At 40.8% G+C, this 23,176-nt stretch overlaps 1 protein-coding gene across 1 annotated transcript in view; it reads left to right on the plus strand.

Annotated features, from left to right (window-relative positions):
- Positions 1–19,627: 19,627 nt before the first annotated feature.
- Positions 19,628–23,176, plus strand: part of SMIM13 (small integral membrane protein 13) — a 28,909-nt gene continuing 25,360 nt past the window's right edge. The window contains exon 1 of the mRNA XM_036735800.1: positions 19,628–20,250. Coding sequence (XP_036591695.1) covers positions 20,175–20,250 — 76 coding nt within the window. The 5' untranslated portion in view covers positions 19,628–20,174. The remainder of the gene's footprint in view (positions 20,251–23,176) is intronic.

Consider the following 23,176-nt stretch of genomic DNA (forward strand, 5'->3'; position numbering starts at 1 on the left):
GCAGTGATTCGGGGGGGGAGGAATTTTTTTAAGATTTATTTTTTATCTACATTATCTGATAGTTTGTGGCCTATTATTAAATGTATTTGAACTGGTTACATAAATATATGGCTTCACTTACATATGCTTTAGAAGCTAAAATTCTAATTTCATGCTGTTAAGTTAATCATATTTTATTTTAAAAATATATTAAAACTACTTAAAGTAAAAATTATCTAAAATAGTTTCTAAACTATTTTCATTATTTTAACTCAAGCTATTTTAAAATATAGCTTACAAACTATTTAAAAATTTTACAACTATTTAAAAATAGTTTTGACTAAAAAAACTTAAATAAAACAATCTTAATTTTTTAAAAAAATCAGCTTTGAAATGTAGTGCTCTTACATGTGAAAATAACTATTGATTTACTGTCATCAGGTGATACAACATATGAATGTATGTGTATAAAAATATACGTGTGTGTATGGTTGGTTGTTGCCCTTCGTTCTCCAAGAGGACCAAAAATTACATCACTATGTTAGAGTCAAGTTACAATGCATCCGCTTGTGGCTGATCAAACCAATGTGAGTTCCGAATGCTCTACCACAGGTCAGGCACAAATAGTCTATGTGAACATCTGAGATTCTCTAAATTTGTGCATCTCATGTCTCTTTTGAGCTACTTCAAATCTGCTTTGATCATAGAGCACAGCATCATCTCTGATGAGTCCAGGTGGTCCTATGTTAGTGTCCAACATGTCACAGAATCAATTCCAAAGTTCTTAAGAGAGATCTTGAGAGTGTCCTTATATTGCTTTTTCTGACCTCCATATGAGACTTTGCCTTGTGTGAGTTCTCCATGAAATAGTCTTTTAGGCAAACATACTTTTGGCATTCAAACAACATGGCCAGCCCATAGTAGTTGTACTCTCTGCAGTAAAGTTTGAATGCTTGGCAGTTTAATTCAAGAAAGGACCTCAGTGTCTAGTATCTTGTCCTCCCAGGTGATCTTCAGAATCCTCCTAAGACAGTTTAAATGGAGGTGATTAAGTTTCCTGGCATGGAGTTGGTATATTGTTCATGTTTCACAGGCATACAACAATGAGGTCAATACAATAGGTATGTAGACTAACAGTTTGGTAGGCAGTCCACTACCTCTTCTCTCCCACACTTTCCTTCGGAGCCTCCTGAACACTGAGCTAGCTCTGGCAATGCATGTGTCAAACTCATGATCAATGTGTACATCCCTGGAACATACACTATCAAGCTAAGTGAACTTATTCACATTATTCAAAACTTCTCCATTTGCTGTAACCAATGATTCCATATATGGATGATGTAGTGTTGGCTGATGGAACACCTGTGCTTTCCTGGTGTTAATTGTTAGGCCAAAATTATCATAAGCAGCAGAGAATCATGTGATCCATACTTTCTGGGCTTCAGGGGCTGCACTGAGTGCACCATCATCTGCAAACAAAACATCATGTATGAACACTCCGTCCACTTTGGTTTTGTCTTGTAGCCTTTTCAAGTTGAAGAATTTACCTTCAGTGTGGGTGTGGTAGCTGACCTTGATGCTGTGTTTGTCCTCATTGAAGGCTTTTGACAACATGGCTGAAAACATCATGCTAAAAAGCACAGGGGCAAACACACAACCTTGTTTCACTCCATTGGTGACTGGGAAAACATGAGAGCATTCTCTGTTATCCAGAACTTAGGAAAGCATGTCATCATGAAATTGATGTACAATACTGATTAACTTTTCTTGACAATCAAATTTTGACATAATTTTCCATAAGCCCTTGGTCAGATCTAACAAATGTCATGTACAGAGACTTCTGTTCTGCTCCTGGAATTTCTCCTGGAGTTGTTGGGCAGAAAACACTGTATCAACGGACCTCTTCCCCCCTCCCCCCTTGCCACCTTGTAAATCTCAGCTGGAATAGAATCAGCACCAGATGCTTTGCCCCATGAAAGGAGCCTAATGACATTCAAAATCTCTTCTTTAATGGGAACTTCAGCTAGGGAGGAACTGACTTCTACCTGAGATAAATGGTCAATGGCCTCAGCATTGATTGATGATGGTCTGTAGAGAACACTATGGAAGTATTCAGCCCATCTCTCTAGGATCATGTCCTTATCACTAATCAATCTGGCTCTGTCAGCACTGAATAGTTGAAATGCAACATAGGTCTTTGGCCCATAAATAGCCTTCAGAGTATCATAAAAGTGCTTTGGATAGTTACCAGCAGCATAAAATAAATTTCATCTGTCTTCTTACTGAGCCAAGAATCTTGCATGGCCCTAAGCTTCATTTATACTTTACTTTTGATGGAATTAAATGCTGCCTTCTTAGAAATGAATGAACTATTTTGCTGGTAAACCTGTGGAGTTCTTGTTTTTTATTTAGCAACTTCTGAATTTCCTCATCATTTTCATCAAACCAGTCTTGATGTTTGCGAGTGTTCTGACCCAGATAAGCAAATGCAGTGTTGTACACCAAATTTCTGAAAGCTGCTTACTCCTTTTCTGCTCCACTGTTGTTAACTGTGTGTTGATTCAACTTTCCCTCCAATTTAGCAACAAACTGTTCCAGCTTAGAGAAAGGCTCTAATCTGTTGACATTAATTCTTCTGGTAGTCATTTTGCCTTGGGGTACCACTTTTTTTGAATGCAAATATTTAGCTTCTGGAGGATGTCTATGATCAGTCCAGCACTCTGTGCCACACATTGCCTTCATTATTCTGACATCTTGTCTGTTTCTTCTCCTTACAATCACATAATCTATTAAATGCCAATGTTTGCTATGAGGGTGTATCCATGCAGTTTTATTGTGTTTAGGTAAATGGAAGATAGTGTTGGTGATGAGAAGGTCATGAGATAAGCAAGTCTTCACTAGTAAGTGACCGTTGATGTTGCTGTTTCCAACTTGATCCTTCCCAAAGACTCCTTGTCATATCTGGTAGTCTGAACCTAATGTAGTATTAAAGTCACCCAGAATTATAAGCTTGTCCTCGTTTGGCACATTGATGATAAGGATCTCCAGATCTTCATAAAATTTTTCTTTGACCTCATCAGGGTTTGTCATTGTGGGAGTATAGGCACTGATGATGGTGGTGTGATGTTTTCCTGCAAGTGGCATTACATTGTCATGAGCCTGTCATTCACTCCTTTTGGCAGACAAGCTTGTTGACTAGATTAGTTTTGATTGCAAAACCTACACCAGCTTTGCGGTGTTCCCCTTCGTTATGGCTACTCTGGAAAAGTGTGTATTCAGCTTCAATTTCAGTAAGCTGGCCTTCATTTGCCAGCCTTGTTTCACTCAGGGCTGCTGTTCATCTTTCAGGTCTACTGGATTTTGTGTTGTCTATAAGTGTGTGCACATTCCAATAATCTTTGCAGAAGTTTTTGTGTATTTTTTTGTGTTTCAACCACAGGGTGGGATCTCCACCTGCTGTGGTAATCAGGCCAGGGTTCGGTAAGCAGACAATTTTTAGGGCACCTTTTCTAGCCCCTTCCTTACACCAAGAGGTGAGCAGTGTGGTCCTTAAAAGACTGGTCATAGACCCATGGGACTGCCAAATCCCACTGCTGCTTCCAGTGAGATGACCCTGTGGCCTGGGCTGCCTGTGTGCAGGATTGTGACTACAACTCCCAGTGTATCTGTACCTACCACTTTGTCCCTTGCCTGTCATCACAGGACTTTGAGGTAGGTAAAAATGGTAAAATTGTGTGAGTGATGTCTTTTAATTCATGCATAAATTGGATTTAAGTGAGGCAGAGTTGCATGAAGTTGTCAGCCTCACTCTCCCTTCCAGAGTCATCACGGTCCAGTGGCAGGAAAGAGTCAAGACAACTGGTGATGGCTCAAGATGCAGTGAATGACCTTGGTGTCTTCGATGTCTAACTAAGCTCTAAGCACTCCACAGCACCCGCATCAACTGCCTTCATGGTCGTTGGAACAAATTGTTCTCATCCACCCATTTCACCAGAAGTCACCCCCCTAACTCACCGATGGGTCTGAGACCCCGTAGTTATCCTCAGCCTGTCTGCTGAAATGGTTTGCCAAGGTGTGAGTTGGGTGGGTGAGGTTGGATACCAAAGGTAGAAAGCAGCCTTGAAAAGGGCTTGGCAGCCCTCACACCAAAGGTACTAGTTTTCCCTGAATACACCCTATACCCCATATATGCATATATGTTAGACTCATGTATGTATGCACATAAATATGTTTTTAATACATATGTATACACAGACCTGTGTATACACTTTGAATGGTTTTTGCAGATTCAAAGCAGCTAATTCTACCCCAGCTAATCCTTCTTCGAAAATACTTCTACTCTACTTCTGTTACAGCTGAAGTAGGTGCTATGGACAGCTTAGAGTTTGGTCAGACATGGAAAACAAAAAGGTCATCCACTGTATCTAACCACCACCACCAGTTGTTCTGACTTTTGTCTTGCCACTAGACTTTGGTGACTCTGGAAAACAGATTGAGGTTAATGACTTTATGCAACTCTGCCTCACTTAAATCCAATTCATTAGCAAATCAAGACATCACCCCATCACATTGAAGAGGGTTTGGGGTGAGGGGTGCTCGACACCCCAAAGTACTGACACACTGGGTCCTGCTGAAAGAGTTCAACTCAAGCTTTCTCAGCCAAGGGAAAAGATAAAGTTTATTAAGAGTTAGCCAAATAGGCCTGCCCCAAGAGATCCCACCCCTTGTGATGCCTGTAAGGAAGCAGGCCAGATCAATCTGAGCTAGATTGGATCTGACCACCTTCATGGAGGCAAGATGGAGATTATATACACAAAGATTGTGGGAGGGATTGAGGGGTGGTCTGGGGTGACCAGAGGAGGGGTTTAGGGAGGGACTTGAGGAGGAGTCTAAGGAGGAGCTTGAAGGGACTGGGATGAGGTCAGACTCCAGGGTGGGGGAAACAGCTGAAGGCTACATGGAAATGACAAACAATAAAGGGCTAGGGTAACAGAGCTAGGGTATAGATATTTTGATCAGGATTAAGGATGGGAAACAGGATTAAGGGTGGGAAACAGCTGGACAATAGAGGACTGGGCAAGGTAGGCATTTGGGCCTAATGGTTATAGCCTCAGGCCAAGGCCAGATCAAGTGGGAAGATTCAAGGAGAGTTCAAGGGTTCAAGGGGTTCCCAGAGACTGTGCCCTCATCAACATCACTGGTCCTCTTCCAAAGGATGAACTACAGTCTTGCACATAGTAGGCACTTTTCATAGACATTGGTTGACTGATTGATTCCTATTTTGTTTCCCACAGCATTTGCTCTAAACTTACTGCTCTGTCTCCCCCTTTTCCATTCCTACTCCTGACAGAGCATAGGCCCTAGCCTCTGACTCCACTGAGAGGACAGAGGTCATTTGATCACGAAGTCCCTCCCCCCCTTCCTCCTTTCTCATAACATTTTGCCATCACCATCCCCAGCCAATGCCTCTGTAGTTGTCTCTGCCACCACTTCCCAGAAAACTCTCTATCTTTGTCTTCATAGTTTTTTTTTCCTTTCCCAGCCACCCCTGTGTAGTGCTTTCTTATTATGCACCTTAGGTCCACAGCATTCTGGGGAAATGCTGTCTTTCCCTACTGTCACTGCTACACATAAGCTGCTGAATGAAAGGGTGTAGCTGAAACTTTGGGGAATCAAATAAATTAGCAAAGACATCCCAACAATTAGCTTTTTTTTAATTAAGGTTTTTTTTAAATATCAGGAGATTTCTAAATATTAATAAGTAAGTATTTATTCAGGAACTACTTTGTGCCAGGCACTGAGGTAAAATACAACAAAGGAAACACTCCTTAGTCACAAAGACCTTACATTCTAATGAGAGAGACAAGTTTGTTACATATGGGTTTTCGATAAGAATAATAATCTTGTCTATATTATGCTTTAAAATTACAAAACATTTTGTTCACAAAAAATTCTGTGAGGTAGTTAGTACAGATATAATTAAGAGGCTTAGAAAGGGAGGGAACAAACATTCATTAAAAGCTTACTAAGTGTTAGTAACTCTGCTAAGGGCTGGGAATACACATCTAATCAAAAAGTCCCTTCCCTTAAGGAATTTATATTCTAATGGAGAAAGACAACACACAGAAGAAGCTGAAAAGGGAGAAAGGAAAGAAAGGTACCCCACAATGTCAGGCACAAGGCTGCAAAGGGAAGGCCAGCCTGGGCCCCATCACAAAATGGAGGCCCTAATTAGAATTCACCAATGGGAGAAAGGGACAGACTTTACAGAGGGCCATTCCAGGTTGAAAAGGCCTAGGGCAGTCCTTGAATGTTCTAGAGGAGGCCCCAAGTCCTGAGGGCGTGAAACTGCAACAGAGGCATGGTTTTGGAGCCTGGAAGCCAGGAACAAGGCTGAGAGTCTAGTTACTATCAACTATTTGTGGCAAATTTCACACCCACCCTCTCTGACCTTAGTTCTCCCCTTCATAAGCTAATCAGGAACCATAAGCAGGGCACACACTATCATTATTCCTTCCCTAGAACCACTGTAAACAGAAATATCAATACATACACAGCCATCCACATCCACCCACACACATGACAATTATAATCTATACCTATACATAAGTAAAAATACACTCACTCGAATTTAGAAACCTGGTATAGGCCACAGACACAGCAAGGATAAATATTAATGTTGATAAATAGCACATAGATACACACCCTAAGAGATACATAATATAGATAGATGTATTTAGTTATATACCCAAAGGAGCGATTGGATAGATAAAAACCAACACAGCTTGGTGGGTGGGAGAGATTTATAAGTACTATAGAAATAAAGTAGGAGAAAGTGAGGGGTTATAGGGTATAAGTAAGCAGAGATGTTAGTCAAAAGTGAGGATGTAGAAGTTCAGGAGAATGGTCGGTGAAATAATAACAGGGTGTGGGTTTTAATCTCTAAGAATGATAATGGCACAAATTACTGTGGCTTTCTCCAAAGAAAATATATTGCTCAATAGCTGCATGACAGTTCACTTGTATGATTCCAATAGTAAGTTGGAAAAAAGAACTTGTGTAACCAGAGAGTAACAGATTAAATTGGAAAGAGATTCATTAACGTGAGTGTGACAAGACAGTACTTGTTCTGACTGTTCTATATATTTTTCTCATTTTTGGTAAGTCTTAGTCAACTCTAAGTTGGTGAATTATTTTCTATCTGCTAGCAATAAAAATGCTCATTTTATAGAAGTGGTATTTTGGAGTATAGGTTATCTCTGGACCTCTTTTTCTCTGGAGTTCTTCCTTCTAACATGTATACTTAATAGTATTTGGGAGGCATAAGGAAAATACAAAATATGATGTTGTAATTAAACTAATTTTTAAAATTTGGTGATGACCACTCAAACTTCAATGTTTTCTCTAGTCTTTAAAAAGATTAGCTAATTCTTATCGAGAAAGTTTGGTGAATACAGAAGACAAGGAGAGAGGGTTGTTGCTTTTTATAAGAGGATGTTCAATATACAAAATTAAGTAGGTATGATGAAGAGGAACCTAGAACAAAGATTCTAGTTGTTGAAGAAGTCTGCAAAATCTTTATTTTGGGAATGCTTTTGATTCAAACGGACAACTATCATTGGGGGAAGATTTAGTATACTTCTGTTTAGAGGAAGAGGGTTATACTAAAAGACCTCTGGAGATACTTTCTAGTTAATTGACTATCTTAATATTCTTCTGTAAAAGCTCATGAGATAGCTGGAGGGTCACAGCTCCTACTGAATAGACTTTTCTTTCTCCTTTGTGGGAGATGGAATGCCAGAAGGTAGGATTCCCTAGAAGGTCAGATGACAATTGTTTGGGTAGTTAACAGGAAGTATGTCTTTTTTACCTTGTATTTTCCTTGTATGCTTTCTATGCACTAGTAATTTTTATATTTCCAAGTTTGCAAGGCTAGTGCATATTGATTTTTTTTCAATCAGCAAAAATCCACCTTTTTTCCCTCCTACCCAGACAACTCTCCCAGTTGAGAAAAAAGGAAAAAAACCCTGTTACAAATATGTATAGTCAGGTAAAATAAACTTCTGAATTGGCCATGTCTAAATATATACATATACACACACAATATATACATATATTTATATACGTATTATGTATATATGTATACACACACACATATATGTCTCATTTTATACTCTGAGTTCTTCACCTGTATATCAGGAGATGGGTAGCATGCTTCCTCATGAATACATCAGAATTGTGGTTGATTATTATCCTGATCAGAGTTCTTAATTCTTTCAAAGTTGTCTTTACCATATTGTTGTCCTTGCATAAATTTTTTCCCTGGTTCTGCTTACTGCATCAGATATTTATATATCTTTCCAGATTTCTCTGAAACTATGCCCTTTGTAATTTCTTATAGCACAAGAGTATTAGTATAATATTTATATGTCATAAATTGTTCAGCCTTTCCTCAATCTATGAGTATCCCCTTCAATTCACATTCTTTGTCACCTCCAAAAGAGTTATAAATATTTTCACATGTTGATAGAGTTTGCTTTGTTTAGGACTAATCCCCCTATTTACACTCTTTCTCTTAACTCCTTTCTTTCCTATTTCCCTGTCGGTAAATTTTATTTCTGCACCCAGATGTGTGTATATATGTATATTCTTCTCTACTTTACTCAGTTCAGATGTTAATGAGGTTCAAATGTCAGCCACTTCCCCTGCTTTCTCTTTATTTGTATACAAGTCTACTTGCATATCCTGATTATATGAGATAATTTTCCCTAACCTTCCTTTCCCTTGTCCTTCATTTTTTTTCTCTTCTCTTTCTGTTATTCTTAAGATTATCAAGACATTATAGAATCAGACCTTGTCTAATTGGACTCCCTCTGTGAACGTTTATGATGATAGGATTTGAGAGATGGAGAATGGAGGGGTAGTAGAGAAACAAGTACCATCTTCCCACATTGGAATGTAAGCAGCTGGTCTTTGTTTAGTCCTTTATCAGTGTTTGTTCGTATTTACCTTTTTAAAATTTTTATTTATTTATTTTAGCTTTCAACATTCACTTCCATAAGATTTTGAGTTCCAAATTTTCTCCCCATTTCTCCTCTCTCCCCACCACATGATGGTGTGCATTCTGTCCTCAATCTACCCTCCCTTCTATTATCCCCCTTCTTTTATTCTCTTCCTCTTCTATTTTCCTGTAGGGTAAGTTAGATTTATATACCCCATTGCTTGTGTATCTTATTTCCCAGTTGCATTGTTGCAACAATTCAGCTAGCAGCTGTTGTGGGGATGAAAGACCAACAGAAGTCCAACAACAAGAACGCTGCCAGCACAGGTTCTTTTGATCTGCTTTACTAAGGAAAGTAATGTTAGGGGGTTAATAATCTTATTTCAATCCAATATACAAATATCATTCACTTAGTTCAGGGGAAAAAGCCAGCACCTTGAATTTCAGAGCAAATACCAACAAATTACAAACATACATTATAAACAGAAGAAATACAATTCATAGTTACCAAGAAACCATCAACATCTTGGTTGATGAACTGGGAGGCTTCTTACAGCTGCTGCCCAGAGTCCCACGCCAACACTCCTCCAGGAGGGAGAGCCTCAAGCAAATAGCTCTGTCCTCACTTTTTATACAGTCTTTAGCCATTGTCAAACATTATCTGAGTGACCAGAACTTAGGGGCATACTACTGGCTCTGGTCTTAGCAACTCCCCTTAGGGCCCTTGGGACTTCACGCTTCTACTAATTAGGGGTTTAGGCCTGGGGTTTAGCACCTAGTTAGACTCAATCAAAGATAATTAATTTAGCATTCTAAAACAGTAAGAAAGTCCCACCTTAATTCCCAATACATGCATGTAAAAACAATTTTTGATATTTGTTTTTTTTAAACTTCAAGTTCAAAATTCTCTCCCTTCCTCCCTCCCCACCTACCCTCATTGAGAAGGCAAGTAATTCGATATAGGTTATATATGAGTAGTCATGCAAAATACTTCCATAACAGTCATGTTGTGAAAGGCTAACTATATTTCCCTCCATCCTGTCCCACCCCCCATTTATTCTATTCTCTCTTTTGACCCTGTCCCCCCTCAAAAGTGTTTGCTTCTGATTACCCCCTCCCCCAATCTGCCCTCTCTTATATCATCCTCCCCTCTCTTATCCCCTTCCCCCCTACTTTCCTGTAGGGTTAGATAGATTTTCATACCCAATTGAGCATGTGTTATTCCCTCCTTAAGCCAAATCTGATGAGAGTAAGGTTCACTCATTCCCCCTCATCTCTTCCCTCTTCCCTCTTCCCCTCCATGGTAAAAGCTTTTTCTTACTTCTTTTATGTGAGATAATTTGCCACATTCTATTTCTCCCTTTTTCCTTTTCCCAGTACATTCCTGTCTCACCCCTTAATCTTATTTTTAGATACCATCCCTTCATATTCAACTCACCTTGTGCCTTCTGCATATATATATATATATATATATATATATATATGTATATATGTATATGTAAATATATTTCCTTCAACTACCCTAATACTGAGAATGGTCTCATGAGTTACAAATATCATCTTTCCATGTAGGAATATAAACAGTTCAACTTTAATAAGTCCCTTATGATTTCCCTTTCCTGTTTTACCTTTTCATTCTTATCTTGATTCTTGTATTTGAAAGTCAAATTTTCTATTCAGCTCTGGTCCTTTCATCAAGAATGCTTGAAAGTCCTCTACTTAACTGAATATCCATTTTTTCTCCTGAAGGATTATACTCAGTTTTGCTGGGTAGGTGATTCTTGGTTTTAATCCTAGCTCCACTGACCTCCGTAATATCATATTCTGAGTCCTCTGATCCCTCACTGTAGAAACTGCTAAATCTTGTGTTATCCTGATTATGTTTCCATAATACTTAAACTGTTTCTTTCAGGCTGCTTGTAATATTTTCTCCTTGACCTGGGAATTCTGAAATTTGGCTACAATATTTCTAGGGGTTTTCCTTTTCGGATCTCTTTCAGGAGGTGATTGGTGGATTCTTTCAGTATCTATTTTCCCCTCTGGTTCTAGAATAGCAGGGCATTTTTCCTTGATAATTTCTTGAAAGATGCTGCCTAGGCTTTTCTTTTGATCATGGCTTTCAGGTAGTCCAACAATTTTTAAATTATCTCTCCTGTGTCTATTTTCCAGGCTAGTTGTTTTTCCAGTGAGATATTTCACATTTTCTTTTATTTTTTCATTCTTTTGGTTCTGCTGTATAATTTCTTGATTTCTCAAAAGTCATTAGCTTTCATTTGCGCCATTCTAATTTTTAAGGAATTATTTTCTTCAGTGGTCTTTTGCACCTGCTTTTCCATTTGGTCAATTCTGCTTTTTAAGGCATTCTTCTCGTTGGCTTTTTGGATCTCTTTTGTCATTTGGATTAGTCTATTTTTTGAGATGTTATTTTCTTCAGCAATTTTTTTGGGTTTCCTTTAGCAAGCTCTTGACTCATTTTTCATTATTTTCTTGCATCATTCTCATTTGTCTTCTCAATTTTTCCTCTACTTCTCTTGCTTGATTTTCCAAATCCTTTTCAAGCTCTTCCATGGCCTGAGACCAATTCATATTTTTCTTGGAGGCTTTGGATGTAGGATCTTTGACTTTGTTGCCTTCTTCTGGTTGTATGTGTTGATCTTCTTTGTCACCAAAGTAAGATTCTATATTCTGATTTTTTTTTTTACTCTGCTCATTTCCCCAGCCAATTACCTGACTTTTTAGCTCTTTGTTAAGGTAGCTTGCTGCTTCCAGTGTGGAAGATGTACTGTCCCAAGCTTCAGGGGTTTGCAGCTGTTTTCAGAGATATTTCTAGAGACCTGTAAATTTTCAATTCTTCCAAGGTAGTATGATCAGAGGAGAGATGTTTACTTCTCTCCTGGTCTGTAAGTGACCACAAGCACTCTTTTATGCCTTGGAACTGTGAGGAGGTTTTCCTCTCCACCACCACCACAAACTCTGCCATGCCGGCACTCCTTCTTATTCCAGGACCTCCACCCAGGATTGCGACCCAGATCCAAGCATGGGTAAAGCAAGAGAATCCTGTCTCAGTGTCAGCAAAGAGATCCGTGCAATCCCCCTCTTATCAACTGCTAGATCCCCCCACCATCTGTTTGCTGAGAGTTCTGGAAGCAGTCACTGCTACTACTGCCACTGCTGTCACCACGGCCCTGGGGCTGGGGCTAGACAGTGTTCCTCTCTCACTCAGGTCTGACAGACTTTTCCTATTGACCTTCTAAGTTATCTTTAGCGTTTGTGGGTTGAGAAGTCTGGAAACTGCCGTAGCTGCCAGCGATTCAGTCCTCTGAGGCCCGGTCTAGCCCTATCTGTGCTGGGTGTGGTCCATGCTGAACTTCGCTCTTCTCTCAGACTGCTGCAACAGACCTTTCCTGTCAACCTTCCAGGTTGTCTTGTTCTGGAAGTTTGTTTCACTCTGTCATTTTGTTTGGTCTGCTGCTGTAGAATTTGCTTAGATTCATTTTTTACTGGTATTTGGAGGGATTTGATTAAGAGCTCAAGCAAGTCCCTGCTTTTACTATGCCATCTTAGCTTCTCTCCCCCTCTCATATTTACCTTTTTCTGTTTATCTTAACTCCTATGTTTGAATTTCAAAGTTTCTACCAAGCTCTGTTTTTTTTCATCAGGAATTCTTGGAGGTACTCTATTTTGTTAAACATCCATTTTGTCCCCTGTAACATTATACTCAGTTTTGCTGGGTAAAGTATTCTTGGCTGCAAGTCCATATGCTTCGCCTTCTGGAATATCATATTCCAATTTCAGTTCTCATTTAAAGTGGTGGCTGCTACATCATGAATGTTCCTGATTGTGGTTCCTTGGAACTTGAATTCTTTATTTCTGACTGCCTGAAATACTTTTTGCTTTCACTTCTGGATATTGGCTATAATGTTCTGGGAAGTTTTCATTTTGGGGCTTCTTTCAGGGTAATTGGTGGATTCTGTTTCTCTTTTTCTCTAGTTCTAAGAGATCTGGGCAGTTTTCTTTGAAGATTTCTTAAAATGTCTTTTTTTTCCCCTTGATTGGTTTTCCCATTCAGTTATTTTTGCTACCAGATATTTTACATTTTCTTCTATTTTTAAAAAAGTCTTGACTCTGTTTTAATATTTCTTAATGTTTTAGGGAGCAACTGACTTCTATTTGGTCCATTCTAATTCTCAGGGAGTTTGCTGCTTGAGCAAGGTTTTATGCTGCTTGTGCTAAGCTGTTAATTTTCTTTTCGTTTTTTTTTCTTCCATAACTCTCAATTATTTTCCATTTTCTCCCTCTACCATTTTCATTTCATTTATAAGAACACTTTAAACTCTTTAAAAAAAACTTTTTGCTTCATCTCTTCCAGGAATTCTAGTTGAATTTTTGTCCAATCTGTGTTTTTTTTTTTTTTCACTGAGGCTTTGCTTGTAGATGCTTTGGGGTCCTTTTCTTCTTGAGCATCTGTCTTAAACACCTTTGTCATCGTAACAGTTTTTATAGTGGAATTCTTTTTCCCCCTCATTTTTTTTGCCTACTTCTTGACTTTGGACTTGATGTTAGGGGTAGTCTCTGGGTACTTCTGGAAGGAGGGTGTTAGCTGTTCCTGTTATGGCTTTCTTGGGATATTGAGTGTTATTATTCCAGAATCTCAGGGACAGCTCAAGCTGTAAGCTTTCAGTGTTGCCAAAGGGAACTGATCAAGACTTAAGTCTAATTGCTGCTCCCCTGGTCTGATCTCTGCATGTTCCTGACTTAGGATGAGGTGCGAACATCAGATTTGACACCTGAGTGCCACAGTCTAAGCCAATCGGAAAGCTATTAGTTCAGAATGAAATAACTACAGACTCCCCTCTGGGCTGGGATTCCTACCCTGGTTATTCCTTTGCAAGCTTAAGATCAGGCTAAAAGCTTGAATTGACAACCTGCTTGGCTCCTGGGGTTGGAGTCACAGTAATGCTCTTTGCTTATAGACTTATTCCTCTCAACCTATGGTCTGTTCCTCTCACCTATTGTCCCTACCCTGGAATGACACTCCTGGGATTAGGTCCCTTTCTCGGTCTACCCTGGATCTGTGACCTAGAACTGGGAAAAGCCATTGATTGGTCCCTGTTCTCATGAAGTGCCCCAGGATAGATCTGGGACCTCCTTTTACCCAGGTGCACAGCCTCTCCTTGTGTGTAAAGAGTGCTGCCAACAGTGAGCTCCTGGAGTGCATATTAATTTCATCCTAATGTACCTTATATTTTCCTGAGGCAAGACAGAACAGCTTCCCTAAAATACTTCTCTTGCCTCAATTCTGTTAAGTCACATACACAGACTTAGACTTTCATAGCAAAGTGGAAATTTACTACACATACTACTTCAGGAAAACGCTTATTGCTTAGCATGCCATTTTAAACAACTTGATCTGTAGGATTAGGTTAACTAAAAGTATTTTATTTTTTGGTCTTTCAAAAGGCAGGTTTATTCCCATTCTGATTCACACGGCTATAAGGAATCTTAGTTCTTAAACTCATGGGATCGCAGGATTAGCACAGAAAAAGATCCCAGAAGTCATCCAGTTCAACCCCTTCATTTTACAGAGGAGGAAATAGAGGATCAGGAAGGATAAGCTACTTGCCCAAGGTCACACAGGTTTGATTTGAACCCAGGTCTTCTGATAATCAATTCAATTCAATAAACATTTATTAAATGTCTACTATGCGTCAGGCACTGTACTAAGGCTAGGGATACAAAAAGAGGCAAAAGACAGTCCCTGACCTCAAAGAGCTTACAATCTAATGGTGGGGGTGGGGGGGGGAAGGGGGCCAGCAGGGAGCATGCAAAGAAATATTTACAAAGCAAACTATATGCAGGATAAACAGGAAATGACAGCAAGAAGTCACTGGAATTAAGGAAGGTTGAAGTGTTCCTGTAGGAGGTGGAATTTTAGCTGAGACTTGAAGCCAGAGAGGTCATTAGTCAGAGTGGAGGTGGGAGAGCATTTCAGTTATGGAGGACAGCCAGAGACAATGCCTGGAGTCGAGAGATGGAGTGTCTTGTTTGTGGAACAGCCAAGAGGCCAGTGTCACTGTACTGAAGACTTTCTCAGAAATTTCATCAGAGGTAATAGGATTCTACCAACAGAGGGAAGATTTGAACCAAGGTTCTCTAATAATCCACATTAAAACTAATAGGTAAGACTTTCCCAGAAATTTCATCACTGAAAATGGTTAGCTGGCAAAACCTAACTTTTCCCATTGGAGTCCGAGAAGTGGTGCTGGAATGTCCTAATCCAGTGGCAGAGATTTCATCCTTATTAAAGCAAAAGGGAAACATGATACTGCGTAGAGCTTTGTTTTTGTTAACTGCTTTTTTCCCTGCTAGTTATCTTCATTTTGCTGAGGGGAATGATATGACATTCTATAGAATGAGTTGTGAAAGGAAAGACATAGAATGCCCAAATTTCAGAAGTGTCATCTGTTTACTTGGGAAAATGATAGTACCTTACCTTATATAATTCTATACTATTTTCCAGAAAAGTTCAAAGCTTTTTGGAGTCCTTATCCTCAAAAAACATTTATAAAATCTTCATCAAACTGGTTATAATTGTGATAGATGATTAATTGGACCCTTATTTTATTGGACCCCTGTTTTATCTCAGTTAGTATTAATCAGTTTGATATGATTCCACAGGGATAATGATTATAAGGTCTGTATATTAGGCCCCAAAGCTGTGAACTACAGATTGTAAGTTCACTGGCTTAATCATAGGAACCTAACTAGAGGACCTCCACCCTTGTTTTTTCTTCTTATGGTGAACAAGCCCAGCATGGTGGAAGTGACTCAATTAAACGGGAAATCCCCTAGCTATTTTTGTCGCTCTATCCCTTGTCATCCCTCTATTGCCCAATATCAGGGGATGACGATGAGCACTTGACCAACAAGTAGCCCTGGTTGCTGGCTTGTGACCTGCCTTTTTACTAGTCCATGGGTGTGTTCATCAGAACCTCCTGAAAAGTCAAGATAGATTTGTCAACGTCTGCTCATTAGCCTGTTTGCCAACCAATGGGATTCTGTATTTTGTATAGACCCTCCTGGAAGGTCAAGGGTAAGGTCTAACAACCAATGAGATTCTGTATTTTTAGTTTGTTTTATATGTATTGTATGGGTATGTAGTACTATAAAACTAAGGTCCTGGAGGAAGGGGACATCTCATATTATGAGAAAGATGTGAGGTCTTCTTCATTAGAGGTCATAGACCCTTTAATAAAGTGTCATTGGCTTAGAGCTCTCCCTCAGTTTCTTTTATTGTAGATTGGACAATTTTGGATACAACATAATATAGGGTATATTACTAACTTTTATGAAAAACTCATTAGAAAACATCATAAATTTATTGTAATTTTGTCATTTAAGAAGGAAATTATTTCCATAAGTGAGGGCTTGTGTAAACTGGGTGCTTTCAGTGGAAGTTCAAATCTATCACTGTAGCTGGCAGGGTATAACTATCATAGGGTAACAGAAATATTCTAAGTTGTTTTTGGGGGGTGGCGCGGTGGTTATGACCTGTGATTTCAGAGATGTCAGGTGCTGAAACTTCTCCCAACAATGCAGTAATTATGCTGTAACTTTAAATTTTAGAGTTGCCTTAGACTAGTTCCTTGCCTATTATCATACAACTAGTAGGTATTAAAGGTAAAATATGAACCCATCTTCTTAATTGCAAAGCAAGCCTTCCATAGTGTCTCTCCTTTTTAAAATTCTAAATTAATTCTTTATCATTTACCAAGCTGCTCAAAATTTTTTCTAGACATCAGCTACGTGGGTTTAATAGATTCAAAGCCATTATTCCAGGATCTATAGGAAGGCATGAAGTTGGTGAATGAAGGCTAGGGGAAACAAATTTCTTAGGTAAAAGCTACAGGGAAAACCACCTTTGATTCTTCCCTCTTTTTTGCCCTTTATCCAATCAATTACCATGTTCTGTAGACCTCTCTCTTGTAACATTTCTTGACACAAATCCTTCTTTCTATTTCTAATGCTATGCCCTAAATCTAAGGAAAATGTAGGCAAGAATTAGAAAGGATGAGAAAGTACAGATGGCTTGTAGGGATGGCCTCAATCTTCTGAGGAAGTGCCATTGGGTATACACACACTTCTTATTTAGAGAATAAAGGACAAACATGGCTTTACTTTCAAAAGCTTGGGTTGTAGAAAGAATGGTGACAACATGGGAGGAGGAGAGAAGGGTAGATGAAATTTTGTTTTGGATGAGATGTGTTTGAGTGAACAGAATATCTAAATGGAAATGACCACTAACCAGTTGGAAATAGGACTGGACCACAGTTGAAAGGCCTGGATTTTAAATACAGATTTAGTCATCATCAGCACAGAAATGTTATACCAATGGCTCTTCAAGGGAGAGAGAATAGAAAGAAAAAAGTTTCAAGCTAAGGACTTAGCTTTTGGGAAAACTACAGCTTGAGGGCTCAGGAAGGAGTAAAAAGAGCACCTGGAAGGGAAAGAAAACTAGGGCAGTGTAATATAATGGAAGCAAAGGAAGGAGATAATTTCAAGAAGGGGGCAGGGTGGAGTAGAGTGGGGAGGAGGGGGATGATCAGTGTCAAATCTCCAATGGGAGATGAAATCAAAGTCCTAAACAAGGCTTACCTACTGTGATCAACCTTCTAGACACAGATGAAATAAAAGTTAGATAGGTTAGATAGACAATACTCCGAGTATTAATTGGTGCTATTTGAACCAAGATCGTCTTGACTCCAAGAAGAGCACTTTGTCTTACCATGCTGTAGTTTCTCAAAAGCAAAGCAAAATAAAGTGAAACCTCAGATAATTCCAGGTACTGTTCACATACAATAAATGTTCTTTAAGTATGCTATGTGTGTCAGTTTTTTCCTAAAAATCCTGACAAGAGGCTTCATCTTCATTCAGTGAGTCATTTAACAGGTTTATTTCAGAATCTACATTGTACAGGGAACCATGCTAGTTTCTGCTGAAGACAAATAGTACTTGCCCTCGATGAGTTTACAATCTAGTTGGAAAGATAAGACATAAGACAAGGATGAGAGATGTGAAAAATTTTTGTATGCCTTGAAGGTTTTTTTTTACAACTTTTAAAAATTGGATTTTAATAGTGCAGCTGCTTAATAGTGTTCCTGCAGAACAAGTTTCACAAAAACTATGCTTTCTTATCCCTTTCCTTTTTCATTCTTTTCTAGTCAGGATCAATAATATGAGCGATAATGAAGCAAGAAATCCAGAGCAAATTGAGAGGATAGCTAGGAAATCAGCCTGACTGGAGGGAGCATAGGGTTAAAGAAATAACAAGATTGTGCCCAAGATGCCACTCTACTTGTCCAGCCTTTCTCCTTTCCTTTCTCTCTCCTTTCATTAAAGAAAAATGGACTATCTGAAGTCCCCTATATGCACTCTAGGTTTTTCCATTTTTTGTTTTGCTTTCCTAGGCTTGAAATGCACTCTCCATCATCTCTGTTTGTCCAAATCCTAACCATCCCAAGAGAAAGGTCAAACGTCAAAAGGCTTTTCTTGATCCTTTGCCAGACATCACGTAACACTTTTTTAATGTACTTGTAACAGAAGCGGGAGTAGAGGAGTGGGGGAGCCGTCTTCAAATACTTAAAAAATTGTCACATAAAAGAAATTTATTGTACTTGAGCCTAGAAGGCAAAACTATCAGTGAATGAAAGTTGCAGATGTCAATTTAGATTTGGTATCTAGAAGGAAAAAAAACAAACAAACTCTAGCAATCCGAACTACCCAAAAGTGGAGCAGGCTGCCTTGGGAGGTTTTACTAAAGACTTTACTAAAAGTCTTCAAGTGCAATTTGAATAACTCCTTGTCATAGAGGGGAGTCTTACTACACAGGGACAGTTTGGATTAGATGGTCTCAGAGGCTGTTACCCAAATCGAGGTTTTTTGTTGTTGTTTTAATTCTGCTGTGTTTCAGAAAAGCGCTGAGTCGCCGGCAGGACATAGGACAGCTCATAGGAGGTGAATTTAGGACACACAACAAATACCTCCTGTCCTCAATTCACCCACAGGCACAGACTACCGAAATACACCAACTGTGAATAACAAACTACATTCCACCTGTTCCCAGGGGGAGGAGGGGACGTTCCCTGCTATTAACAAAATTCTCAGTTGGCAGGGACGTGGGTGCAAATCCTCTCCTCAGCTAAGAACTTAACTTCCGCCCCCGGCAGTAGCCGGGGACAGGTGCAGGTCGTTTTTCTTCCAATCACGAAGCAATGTGTTCGGCATTGGGTGTATTAATCCGACTTCAAACGGTTAAGTCTAAGTCTGGTCACCTAGGACAAGTAGGGCACTAAACCACTCAACAGCTCTAGGCTGCAGAAAACACTGGGAGTCTAGAGGAGGGAGAGAGCGTTAGACGCAGGATACCAAGACGCAGCTGGGGGGGCGGGGCAGGGAAGGGGGAAGATAAGTTATGAACCCCGCGGTGCCCTATGGGAGTTGTAGTCTCCTTCCTGTCCCGGCCACCTCTTCTCCACCAGCAGCGAACTGCATCTCCCAGCTGCCCGTGCGGCGTGGAAGGGGGCGAGGGAAACGCTCTGACGCTATCCCGAGCCGCCGCGAGGGGGAGCGGAGCTGAAAAGCTACGGCAGCCCCCGGAGGATCAGGAGCTGCCAGAGCAGCTGCGGGGCGCCGGGTAACGGCCGCTGTCGCCTCCTTTGCTTTGGGTCCCTTTCCCTTTCCCGTCCCGGGTACTCCTCCCGCCGCCCGCAGTGCCTAACCCTACGGCCATGGAGACGCGTCGGGGCGGTGACCCCCTGCGGCGCGGGGTCCCGGACTCGCCGAAGCGATGAGGGGGTAGGGGGCGCTACAGCTACCACCGGCTCGCCCTCCTGCCCTGCTCCTCCGCCCTCCCTCCTCGGCTGCGGACCCCTCCCACCCCAGGCTCCAGGCTTGGTCATTCTCGGCCTCCCGCTCCGCCTCCAGCCCTGCCTTGGCGCAGTCGCTGCCCCGCCCCATAGGGGGCGCTGCTGAGGAAGCTGTTGGTCCTCATGCCATCCCGCGGCTCCAAGCGGAGGAGCCCCTGAGAAAGACGAAGAGACTGGAGCTCCTGCTCGTCCTCCTGCGGCCCCCTTCTGCGCCCCACCTCCGGCCGTGCGCGTTTCCCAGCCTCCACCTTACCCACTCGCTCTCCAGAATGTGGCAGAGCGTGGGGCTGACCCTGCTGGTGATCGTGGCCACGCTGCTCTGCGTCCTGCTCTTCATGCTGTGCGGTGAGTGCGACGCGGGGCCGGCGGGAGCCGGGGGGGCGGCCGAGGGCCTGGGTTTCCAGCCGCTCCTACCCCCGCGTTAACGCCGACGCCTTCCCCAGAGCTTTGGACATGTTTGCTTTGACTGTGCAACAATTAAGCGCCTGCTGCGTGCCGGGCACTGCGCTGAGCGCCGGGGTCCATGCAAAGAAAGGCGAAAACATGGTCTCTGCCTTCGAGGAGCTCCCAGTCTAATGGGGGGGGGAGGGGGGCACCATGCAAATATATTTTGACCGATAAAGAGGCTTGGCAAAGGCCATGATGCTGCAGACCCCTGGGGGGGGGGCGGGGAGGGAGGGTGGGAGGGGGCCGGCGATCCTCGCGATTGTTCACCCTCCTCTTGAGTTGGGCGGGGGTTTGGAGGAGCCTCGGACGCTGAGAACTTGGGGCTTGACGGTGACCCTAGCGATGGGTCAGCTGGTCCAGCGTTCTCATTTTTTGCACTTGCTATCACCGATGTCTGTAATGCCCTCAGCTTGTTAGAGTCCTCTGTTCCATGAACATCTGCTCTAACTGTTCTACTTTACTGATTCCCCCAAGCCACCGATGCCCCGCCCCCCACCTGAGAACCCCAGGTACCCTTCTGGTGTCTGCTCACTCCATTCCCCCAAGCCAATAGTGCCCCCCACCCCCCCGCCCCGAATCCGCTCTTCCTTCCAGTCTGCTCCAACCCGTCTACTTCCCCGATTCTCTCTAATCGTTCCCCGCTCCTTCCCAAATACTTGGTCCTTATTTTGTAGTATATATTTGTAGGTTGACATCTCATATAACCAAGCTCCTAGAGAGCAGGGAATGTATTGTCTTTGCAGCCCCAGCACCTTGGCGGACCATCTGGCACATAATAGGCACTTAACTAACTAGATGAGTGCAAGTTGATTTAGAAATAAACTGAGGCCCTTTGAGAACTTGCCCACAATGCCGCAGACCCAGGTCCTCTAGTTTGGGGTGGCAGGAGTATTCACTCAACCATATTCTGATTTAGATTATTTATTTAAAATGTGTCATCGATGCTTTTAAAAATTTTAAACACAAGTCGTTTCTAAGTGATTTCCCTTTCACGAATTCTCTAATTAGAACCTTTCTTTTTGACAGATTAGTACAGTCAAGGCAAAGAAATTAACACATTGGTGGTGTCTAGGTTTTTGTTGGTTTTTTTTAACCCTTGTCTTATTTGAAGGTGAAGTGATTTGTTTCCTCGTTTCTTTTATAGGTAGGTAATAAAAGGGTTGGTTTTTTTTTTTGGGCAGGATTGTAATGTAGATGACCTTTATTTTTCTGTAATAAGTGTTAGTAACGGGAGTTGTGCATTAAAAATCAAACTGTTAAATTTCAATTTGAACCCAAAATAGGGTTCCAAAAAAATCTTAATGTTTTGCAAAGATAATTTAAAATATGGCTTATGTTATAATACATTGTAAAGTGCTTTGAATATGAAGGTCAGAAAATCCAGCTTAGGTCTGGTGTAATGTTGATGTTTTTCATCGGAAGCCAGGCTAAATTCCGTTCTTGGTTGCGTATTAGCACAACTTCAGGCTCTTTTGACATCTTGATACTGAGAACTAACATTAACAAAGTGACTTTGGTCTCGTTGAAAAGTTCCAGAATGATAGTGAAAATTAGCAAATAGATTACATAACATAAGAGATCTAGTGATCTCTTATAAATATTTGCAAGACAGTGGAGCATAAATTTAAAGTTTATGTAGAAATTGGGTTACATAGAGTAAAATTTGTGGCTAAAACTTAATTTAAAACATGAACTAAAAGTGTTACTGGCAGACCTCTTTGTGTTGCACTTAGCTTTATTGAGCATGGCAGATATTGTGGGGGGTTTTTTTTTGTGTGTGTGTGAACCCTATCTCAAACAAATCTATTGGCACTATTTTCCAGTTGCAAGTGCTCACATCATGTCTCTGTCACATTTTAGTAATTCTTGAAATATTTAAATTTTTTTACTGTAATTTTATCTGTTATGGTGGTCTCTGATCAGTGAGCTTTGATGTTACTATTCTAATTGTTTTGGGGTGCCACAAATTGCACTCATATGAGATGGCACACTTAACAAATGTTCTGTGTGCTCTGACTACTCTGCTTACCAGCCATTTCTGTCACTTCCTCTCTTAGGGCTTCCTTATTCCCTGAGACATAACAATATTGAAATTAGGCCACTTAATAATCCATAATAACAATGTTATATAAAAATGTACCTACCTCAATTAAGAAATATTTTATTGTTCCCCAAATGCTAGCTATCATCTGAGCCTTTAGCATGCTGTAGTCTTTTTGCTGGTGGAGGGTCTTTCCTTGAGGTTGATGGCTGCTGAACATCAGGGTGGTGGTTGCTGAAGGTTGGGGTGGCTGTGGCAATTTCTTAAAATAAGACAGCAATGAAGTTTGCTGCATCCTTCCTTTACTCGAACACTTAAGAGACCATTGTAGGGTTATTAAATGGCCCAATTTCAATATTGTTGTGTCTCATATGGGTATGATTTGTGTTACCCCAAACAATTACAATATTAACATCAAAGATCACTGATCTCAGATGACCATAACACATATGGTAATGAAAACATTTGAACTATTGTGAGACTTTCCAAAATGTGATACAGAGGCACATTGTGAGCCATATCTGCAAAGTGCAATAAAGGGAGTTATGTCTGTGCTAAACTGAAGATGCTATCAAATTTTACTTAGGTTCATTTTCTATTCTATTCTCATCGCAGTGCTTTCTTCTAGTTCTACTGCTCCTGTTGGTTGCTGCTGTTTGTTTCCTTTGAAGGATCAGCATCTATTTTCCTGTGCCTTGTCCTGGGCCCTCTTATCTCTCTGAGATAGGTGTTCTTAACCTTTTTTGTGTCATAGACCTTTTGGCAGTCTGGTAAAGCCTATGG

The sequence above is a fragment of the Trichosurus vulpecula genome, chromosome 1 (genome assembly GCF_011100635.1).
Source record: "Trichosurus vulpecula isolate mTriVul1 chromosome 1, mTriVul1.pri, whole genome shotgun sequence".
In the NCBI taxonomy this organism is placed as follows: domain Eukaryota; kingdom Metazoa; phylum Chordata; class Mammalia; order Diprotodontia; family Phalangeridae; genus Trichosurus; species Trichosurus vulpecula.